Genomic DNA, 10,000 nt, shown 5'->3' on the forward strand with positions numbered 1-10,000 from the left:
TATTATTATTGTTATTATTATTATTAATATTATCAGTATCATTATTCTTTATTATCATTATTGTTATTACCATTATCATCATTATTATTATTACTAATTTTACTTTCTTCATTATTGCTATCATTATCGTTATTCATTAATATCATTATCATCACCATCATGATTATTGTTGCTGGCGTTGTCAATAAACCATATGAATTTCATATTGTTTTCTTATCGAATAATTTCTTTTTTGTATTTTCATGTTTTATGTGTTAAAACAGTATATATATCTTGGTGTGATATTGTTAGTGAAGCATTATCATTTTTATTTAAGGGTAAGGGTTGTGTTGAAATTTCCCTTTTCTTTGTCTTTGCAACCGAAATATCATTCTCTATAGAATATTTTAAATTCAACAATATTCTGAGCATGTGTCAGAGCTAGTTGTCCATTTTTTAATACTTTGTGGTATTTCCATTTTTTGTTTCCGTTACTCAGCCTTTGTTTATGTATATATAGGCAAACAGACAGACAGACAGACAGATAGATAGATAAATAGATAGACAGATATAGAAATATATGTACGTTATAACTTTATCCTTACACCTTGAATCGTCATCAAACAATAATATGATTCAGACTAACTATTCTAAAGATTACATCTAGTTTACTTGTTACTTATTGTCTTAGCTCGTATAACAGATGAACTTATAATCTAAAATAATGTTATCACTTTATTTTCAGCTTAGATATTACAATATCACTTCAACTTCTCATTGAATTATCACTTTAAATTATCATTATTGATGTTTTATCATCTCGTCACTTTTCATTATATTACTTTTTATATCACCACTTTTTATTAAATCATCTCTAAACATTGTATTTATTATTTAACCTTTACTCGCCCCAAACCAACAAATTAAGTCAGATTAACATGTGGTTTCAAACAATGAAATTACTTAACTCAGACTCTAAGTATCCTGATGATTACATATGGTTTCCTTCCTACTTATAATCACACCGCATAAACCAGATAAACTTATAATTCTAATATCATTACTTATACAGGAAAACTTTACTCACCCAGATGAAGTACTCACTTAGCGGCAAGTTGAGTCAGATTAACATGTGGAATAGCATCTTGCCCGAGGAGCAGATCCTCAGTATCGCCAACTGCGAGAGCAACCTTGAGGGAGACCTTATTGCCTGGTCGGGGAAGTGGCAGTTGTATGAAATCAAGGAGGAGGTGAGGAGGGCTCGAGGAATTGGGCTGTTTGTTTGTTTTGGTGTTCGTTTGTTTGCTTGTCTGTCTGTGTATCTATTTCTGTGTCTGCCTCTCTCTGTCTGTCTGTCTGTCTCTCTCTTCTCTTCTTTCTTTCTTTCTTTCTTTCTCTCTTTCTTTCTTTCTTTCTTTCTTTCTTTCTTTCTTTCTCTCTCTCTCTTTCTTTCTTTTTCTGTTGCTCATCATTATTAGTTTGACATATACTTGATTCTGGAACACCTCATCCAACATCTTCTCCGACGCCCACACTTCATCCAGACCTCACTCTCCACGCCCACATCTCATCCAACATCTTCTCCGACGCCCGCACCTCATCCAGACCTCACTCTCCACGCCCACATCTCATCCAACATCTTCTCCGACGCCCGCACCTCATCCAGACCTCACTCCCCCGCCCACACCTCATCCAACATCTTCTCCGACGCCCGCACCTCATCCAGACCTCACTCTCCACGCCCACATCTCATCCAACATCTTCTCCGACCCCCGCACCTCATCCAGACCTCACTCCCCCGCCCACACCTCATCCAACATCTTCTCCGACCCCCGCACTTCATCCAGACCTCACTCTCCACGCCCACATCTCATCCAACATCTTCTCCGACGCCCACACTTCATCCAGACCTCACTCTCCACGCCCACATCTCATCCAACATCTTCTCCGACGCCCACACTTCATCCAGACCTCACTCCCCCGCCCACATCTCATCCAACATCTTCTCCGACGCCCGCACCTCATCCAGACCTCACTCTCCACGCCCACACCTCATCCAACATCTTCTCCGACGCCCACACTTCATCCAGACCTCACTCTTCACACCCACATCTCATTCAACATCTTCTCCGACGCCCGCACTTCATCCAGACCTCACTCCCCCGCCCACATCTCATCCAACATCTTCTCCGACGCCCGCACCTCATCCCGCCCTCACTCTCCACGCCCACACCTCATCCAACATCTTCTCCGACGCCCACCCTTCATCCAGACCTCACTCCCCCGCCCACATCTCATCCAACATCTTCTCCGACGCCCGCACCTCATCCAGACCTCACTCTCCACGCCCACATCTCATCCAACATCTTCTCCGACGCCCACACTTCATCCAGACCTCACTCTCCACGCCCACATCTCATCCAACATCTTCTCCGACGCCCGCACCTCATCCAGACCTCACTCCCCCGCCTGTACCTCATCCAACATCTTCTCCGACGCCCACACTTCACGCGACCTCACTCTCCACGCCCACACCTCATCCAACATCTTCTCCGACGCCCACACTTCATCCAGACCTCACTCTCCACGCCCACACCTCATCCAACATCTTCTCCGACGCCCACACCTCACCCGACCTCACTCCCCCGCCCGTACCTCCAGCGCGTGCCCCTGGAGAGCCTCTGCCGGTCCGTCTCCCGAGGTCTGGTGACGGTGAAGGTGCCGTTCCTGCGCTACCCGAAGGCCGTGTACATGTGCCGGGGTCTGGGGGGCGCCGTGCCCACGCCCAAGACGCTGGCCGAGCTCAGGAAGGTGAAGAAGGTCTTCGAGGGGGACCAGGGTGAGTTTAGAGGGTGGGGGGAGTTCAGGGTGGTGCGTTTTTATTTTTTATTTTTTTATCTTTTATTTATTTATTATCATTATCATTGTTATTATTATTATTATTATTATCATTATTATTATTCATTCATCTTTTTTTTAGGGGGTGGGGTAGGGAAGGGGAGGTCAGGATGTGTTTTTTTGTTTTGTGTAAAGGGGGGGGGGGGTAATGTTGGGTTGGGGGGGATGGGGGTCATTTCCATATATCAAGAGGAACGATAAAATTAGCTATGTTAATAACTGATACGTAAGATTTGATAAATGAAAACATATTGATTATTTAAAAAAAAGATACTTGTCTCATGATTGGATCAGAATTCCATGGTAATCACAGTAATAATAATATCATTAATATTGATAGGCCTATGTCTGATGTGGTTATTATGATTATAATGATGATGATGGCGACGCTGATGATGGCGACGCTGATGATGGCGACGCTCATAAATATAGTGTAATTAATGGAACCAACAATGACGATGATGATGATATTGAAGTTTTTGGCTAATGATGCTTATTAACGTCTAATCCATAAATCCTACAGGGTGTATCAGGCAATGGGCCGGAGTTTCGGACGCCAAAGAAGAGGGCAAGTGGCTCGACCCCTTCACTCAAACCGTCATTCCTTGGGTAGGCCTATGCTCGAACACGCCTCATGTCTTATGCCTCCTTCTTGTGTCCATTTGTCAACAATCCGGTTCATGGGCCTCATTGCACCAAATACTGCACGTACTCTGTGATTCGCATCCTCTTTTTTGTGTCTTTTTGCTGTTTAAAGATATTTATTCAACGAGGCTACACGGGTCAATCTGCTTTGGGTTGTGGGGTCTTGTGGGTGAGGATTTGTGTACACGTATATCTTGCCACATGGAATTCAGCTTTTAATGAATAAGGGAATCGTGTTTTGAGCTGAAAATTGCAATATATCATGTCTGTTTGTTTGTTTTTTATGATATTTTCTAGAGTATGGATCTAAAATTGCAAATGAGGCCATTAAAACTCGATAAAAGGCCATATTCCTCCATTGCTAGCATAGAATCACAGGGAATGAAACAGACATAATTTTTCTCTACACAAAACTATTGTGTGTACATCATGCTCATGAAAACAGATATCGCACATGGATATCTATCTTTCCAGCTTTTTATGATGCTAGATTATGGGTGCAAACGGACGAGAATAAACCTACAGTAGCACGGAATAATCCATAAAGCCAAATGCATACATACGTATATACATCCCCTACCCTACTCACCTCTGCAAACAAAACAAAAATAAACAATAAACAAACAAAAAAAGAGACAGACATGAACCTTTCTTTTCCATACCAAAATCTGACCAAACAAGGAGTGAAAACAGCAAAAAAAGGGTACCTTAACAGCCCCCTCCTCCCCCCAGAGCGACATCTACTTCCGCAAGAACAACCCCGACGGCAACATCTACCAGAATTGCCTGCTCATGGACGCCGAGGGCCTGGAGGACACCGACTGCAAGAAGCACAGCTGCGCCGCCTGCTTCACCGTCGCCGGGAGAACGTGGACGCTGAGGGGCATCTGCGAGGAGGAGGAGGTGAGGGAGGGGGAGGAAGGGCGGGAGAGGGAGGAGGAGGAGGAGGTGAGGGAGGGAGAGGGAAGAGGAGGAGGAGGAGGTGAGGGAGAGGGAGGAAGGGAGGGAGAGGGAGGAAAGGAGGGAGAGGGAGGAAGGAGAGGGAGAGGGAGGAGGTGAGGGAGAGGGAGGAAGGAAGATCTGGGAGGAGGAGGAGGAGATGAGAGAGAGAGAGGAGGTGAGGGAGGAGGAGGAGGTGAGGGAGAGGGAGGAAGGAGTGGAAGTGAGGAAGAGGGAGGAAGGAAGGTCTTGGAGGAGGAGGCAGGAAGATCTGGGAGGAGGAGGAGGAGATGAGGAAGAGAGAGAAGGTGAGGGAGGGGGAGGACGTGAGGGTTAGGGAGTAGGAGGAGGAGGAGATGAGGGAGAGAGAGGAGGTGAGGGAGGGGGAACTGGGAGCCCTACGAGGGAAAGATAGGAAGGGAGGTTGGGAAGAGGATGAGGGGAAGATGGATAAGGAAAATGTCTGGGGGGTTTATGAGGAGGAGGAGACGAGAAAAAGAAAGAAATGAAATAGATAGGAAGGGAAATCCGAAGATCTCAGAGGTTGAGGAAGGGGAAGAGGGGAGGTCTGAGAGGTCCTACAACATTTTTTTTCCTTAGCCTTATGAGGGTTCTACATCCCCAGTAAACTGTCCAGTACGATCTCATTCCACCTCAACATGACTGTCGAAGCGATCATAAATCCCCAGTCTTACTAGTTTCAGAAAGACCAATAGTTTTTTCTGCTTATTTCACTCAGTAAGGTCTAGGGTAGCGCTTAAGTCTGGAATAAGTCTTCTTCTCCGCTTTCTCCCATTTCTACATGGGGTCGTCGTTATAGACTGATTTTCCTATTGCGGCTCATTCCATATTGATTTTAGAATGGGTTTTTACACTCGGATGCCCTTCCTGACACCAACCCCCTCTATTTATCCGGACTTGGAACCGGCACCCACAAAGGCTAGCTTGCCCCCCAAGTGGCTTTTACAATAATAGTGCTAGTTAATAATCTATTCTACCCAATAAGTCATTTCATCAAAAAAAATAATAATAATAATAAAAAATAAAAACGGATTCAGAGATCGAGGCCCATACCCCCAGCATCTGATTTAAATATCCCCAAGGGACATGGATACCCCCGGTCAAGAGCCCCTGTTGTAGAGGAAGAGGTTGTGAGGTTGTGAACAGAGGTGGGTTGGAGCTTAGTACGTGAGAGGAAATATTGTAGTTAGAATGAAAGTGGAGGATTTGTTAAGAGGATGAGAAGGCAAAGGTAATGAATATGGAAGATATATATATATATATATATATATATATATATATATATATATATATATATATGTATATATATATAGAGAGAGAGAGAGAGAGAGAGAGAGAGAGAGAGAGAGAGAGAGAGAGAGAGCGAGAGAGAGAGAGAGAGAGAGAGAGAGGGAGGAAGGAAGAGAGAGAGAGAAAGAGACAGAGAGAGACAGACAGACAGACTGACAGACAGACAGACACAGACAGAGAAATAGAGAGGGACCAAGATGAAGCAGAAGGAAGGAAAAGATGCCGCGACACGCACCCAAGGACTCGCCACAGAAACCTTCCCTTCCTTCCCAGCGCATGTACTACCTGGACCTGGTCCCTTCGCCGCTGTCCTTCCGAGGCTACGGCGAGTACGCGGTGCAGCAGGGCGCGGGGGGCGTGTGGGCGTGGTCCAACATCATCACCAACACCACCATGGCGACGCTCAGCCAGGAGAGCATCGACCTCAACTACCCCGTCGGGAGACTCACCTGGAACCTGCAGGTGAGGTCCTTTGATCCATGTTATTAACTTTTTCACGTTTTGTTTACCATTTGAAACAACCGAGTTAACTATCAAGCCTACAGAGAGAAAATGCGAGAACGAGATAGAGAGATAGATAGATAGAGAGAGAGAGAGCGAGAGAGAGAGAGAGGGAGAGAGAGAGAGAGAGCAGAGAAGCAGAGATCACAGAACAGAGAGAGAGAATACAGAGAAAGAGAGAAAGAGAGCAGGATTGAGGCTGACCCAGAACCCGCGTTCCTCCTCCAGAGCGCAGTGTGCCACCAGGAGTCGGGCCCCCGGGTGCTCACTCTGTCCGCCTGCAACACCTCCCAGTTCACTTGCTCCGACGGCTCCTGCGTCGACTTCGCCAAGCGCTGCGACCTCAAGTTCGACTGCGACGACAAGACGGATGAGCGCTACTGTGACATCATCAATTTTCCAGAAGACTACAGGTCGAAGCTCCCGCCAAGGCCAGGTGAGCATCGCAAATTGTCCATTTTTCCACAGGTGTTTATAAAGTAAACAAATATACAACTGCAATAGTGTCAAGATCATGGTAAATAAGATTAGGCCAAGTGCTTCAAGGGAGTAACGAAAGAGTTTGGTTCCTCGAGAGAAAGAAGGAACCAGAAACGATGAAATGTCGGTAGAATACAATTCATAACAAGTAAAAAGGGAAAAAAACGAAGAAATGGTACCTTTAAGGATAACCATTCCTTATCCCTGACTCCTGCCGCCCCTCATGAGTAGCTCCCCCCTCTCCCCCAGCCTCCGACTCCTCCCTCCCGATCGCCCTCGACGTGACGATGGACACCCTCAACATCGACACCACCACCATGCTGCTCTCCGTCAGCTACAACCTGCGGATGACGTGGTTCGACAACAGACTCACTTTCAACAACCTCAAGAACTTGACGCGACTCAACACGGGTGAGGCGCGCGGTCGGAGGCCTTCGCGTTGAGGACTCGTAACTTAATTAGATCAATAACCATTTGTTTTTTATAAGTACGTGCCTTTCTTTGTCATTAGAATGTGTTTAACAAGCAGTCAACAGTAGAGCAGCTTTTGACTGAGACTCTCCTCTTCCTTCCTCTCCTTCCTTCACCCTTTCCTCCTCCTTCTTCTCCTTCTCTTCTCCCTCATCCCCTTGCTTTTCCTTTTCCTCCTCTTTCTCTCCCGCCTCTTCTCCCTCTCCTCCTCCTCCTTCTTCATCTTCTCTTCCTCCTTCTTCCTCCGCTTCCTTCTCCTTCTCCTCCCCTCCTTCCCCGCCCGCAGTGTCGCTGGATCAGGTGGCGGGGCTGTGGCGTCCGCACCTCGGCTTCATCAACACGGACGACATCCAGAACACGGCGGTCGACGCGGACGCCGTCACGACCGTCGTCAAGCTCGACCAGACCTACGCGCCCGACCTCTCCAACCCTTACGAAGGTGGCTGACGATGGCGTCGATGCTAGCACGTACTTCTTATAAGCAAGGAGGCGTAAAACCTCTAAGCAAGGAGGCGTAAAATCGTGATGGTGGTGGCTTTCGTATCAAATAGTAGTAGCAATGATATAGTAAGAGCAGTAAGCATAGAATCCGAAGCAAAACTATTATTGAATTAATTCTCTTCGCAGTGGATCTGCATGGCGATGGCTTTCGTATCAAATAGTCTTAGCAATGATATGGAGTAAGAATAGTAAGCATAGACTCCAAACTATTATCAAATTCCTTCTCGAGAGCAGTGTTTAGAATCCAAGGCAAAGCTATTATCAAATTCATTCTTGAGAGCAGTAAGTTTAGAATCCAAATCAAAACTATTATTAAATTAATTCTCGAAAGCAGTAAGTTTAGAATCCAAATCAAAACTATTATTAAATTAATTCTCGAAAGCAGTAAGTTTAGAATCCAAATCAAAACTATTATTAAATTCATTCTCGAAAGCAGTAAGTTTAGAATCCAAATCAAAACTATTATTAAATTGATTCTCGAAAGCAGTAAGTTTAGAACCCAAGGCAAAACTATCATTAAATTAATTCTCCAATCCCTCCGCAGTGGAGGTCTACCGAGGGGACACCAACCCCATCTCCAGTACGAGGAAGTATAGCACTGTCTACACCTGCAACTTCGACCTGGTTCTCTATCCCTTCGACATCCAGTTCTGTTACATGAAGCTTCAGATCCTCTCAGCTTCTTCGGAGTATCTCATCTTCAATTCTCGTGGTCAGTGGAGATCATGCTGTAAGAATCTGAGGTTTTAAAGGTTGGATTCTGAAAGTCTTGAATATTCTTTGAATCTTTTTTTCTCTTCTTTATAGACGATCATTTCCTCTTTGTAAATCTTCGTAGCTTAAGCGTCTTCCTCTTCTGTGTGCCGTATTTTCGTTTCTTCCGGATCTTGATTTCTCAATTCTTAATTTTATCAATATTTTTTAATGAATTCCAGTCCCTATATATATGTTTAGACATTCTTTTTTACTTCGCCCTTCCCTTTCTCTTTACCTCTGGCATCCTTAACCTTCTCTATTCCCTTCCTTTTCTTCCTCTTTTTATGTCTCCCATCCCCCTCATTCTACTTCATCTTTCCCATTCTCTCCTCTGTCCCTTCACTTTACCTCTCCCCTCCCTTTCTAATTTCTCTTCTCTCTCTCTCTGCCTTCCTTCCCCGTCGCTCTACTCCTCTTCTTTCCCATTCTCTCTGCTCCTCCTTTCCCTTCCCTCTACCTTTCTCCTCCCCTTCTACTTTCCACCTCGCTCTACCTCTTCTTTCCTATTCCCTCTACCTCTCCTCTCTCTCTGTCTCTCCCTTCCCTTCCCTGTACCTCTCTTCTCCCCTTCTACTCTCCCCCTTCCCTCTACCTCGTCTTTCCTTTTCTCTCTACTCCTCCGTCCCATTCTCTCTACTCCTCCTTCCCCATTCCCTCTACCTCTTCTCTCCCCCTCTTTCCGTCTCTCCCTTCCATTTTCCTCTCCCTTCCTCCCCCTAGACTCGTCCGTGGAGTACCTGGGGCCGACGCTGCTGGTGGAGTACGGCGTCGGGCGCATCGACCTGCGGGCGGACAACGCGACGCAGTTCGCCGTGGCGCGCGTGCGCGTCGAGCTGATCCGCCGCTACGGGTACGCGATGCTCAACATCTACATCCCGTCGCTGACGCTGCTCGTCATCAGCTACGTCACGCTCTTCTTCCGCCCCTCCATCTTCGAGGTGGGCGGATGTTCTGGACAAGAAAAAAATGATGAGGATACAACGACGTTATTTTGTTGTGACTTACAATCTGGTCCAGTGTGATTTGCCAACTTGTTTCAATTTTATATTTCATTAATCACTGCCTTACAGAACCAGTGTGATGAGAGCCTTTTCTTCTTCCTCATCTTCAGCCTTTGCTGTAGAGTAACTGAATAGCTGAATAAACATTTCATTGCAACAAATTGCAATTAGTAATCAAGCGCTCTGTTTGTACAATCTTTCGATATACACATATTTCTTTACTACCAGCTCTTGCAGAAACATTTTTGTTGTTCCTTAATTGCTCGAGACAGCAACCAAGGGCTCCTTCCAGGCATGTGAAAGGAACCTTCCATTCTAAGGCCCTTCCGCCGCCCGCAGGTGCGCGTGATGACGGCGCTGACGTCGCTGCTGGTGCTGGCCACGCTCTTCACGCAGGTGTCCGCCTCGCTGCCCAAGACGTCCTACTTCAAGATGGTCGACATCTGGCTCCTCTTCTGCATCGTCCTCATCTTCCTCATCATCCTCTTCCACACCGTCATCGACCTGCACGTCGACTA

General features: G+C 46.0%; 1 protein-coding gene across 1 annotated transcript in view; it reads left to right on the plus strand.

Annotated features, from left to right (window-relative positions):
* The window catches only part of LOC113821417 (uncharacterized), a 14,025-nt gene that overhangs the window by 3,730 nt on the left and 295 nt on the right, over nucleotides 1-10,000 (plus strand). The window contains exons 5-15 of the mRNA XM_070127731.1: nucleotides 1,071-1,229; nucleotides 2,641-2,818; nucleotides 3,401-3,486; nucleotides 4,255-4,425; nucleotides 6,046-6,234; nucleotides 6,502-6,709; nucleotides 7,003-7,164; nucleotides 7,511-7,663; nucleotides 8,270-8,437; nucleotides 9,202-9,419; nucleotides 9,822-10,000. The exon at nucleotides 9,822-10,000 is cut by the window's right edge and continues 295 nt beyond it. Coding sequence (XP_069983832.1) covers nucleotides 1,071-1,229; nucleotides 2,641-2,818; nucleotides 3,401-3,486; nucleotides 4,255-4,425; nucleotides 6,046-6,234; nucleotides 6,502-6,709; nucleotides 7,003-7,164; nucleotides 7,511-7,663; nucleotides 8,270-8,437; nucleotides 9,202-9,419; nucleotides 9,822-10,000 — 1,871 coding nt within the window. The remainder of the gene's footprint in view (nucleotides 1-1,070; nucleotides 1,230-2,640; nucleotides 2,819-3,400; nucleotides 3,487-4,254; nucleotides 4,426-6,045; nucleotides 6,235-6,501; nucleotides 6,710-7,002; nucleotides 7,165-7,510; nucleotides 7,664-8,269; nucleotides 8,438-9,201; nucleotides 9,420-9,821) is intronic.

The sequence above is a fragment of the Penaeus vannamei genome, chromosome 12 (genome assembly GCF_042767895.1).
Source record: "Penaeus vannamei isolate JL-2024 chromosome 12, ASM4276789v1, whole genome shotgun sequence".
Lineage (NCBI taxonomy): Eukaryota > Metazoa > Arthropoda > Malacostraca > Decapoda > Penaeidae > Penaeus > Penaeus vannamei.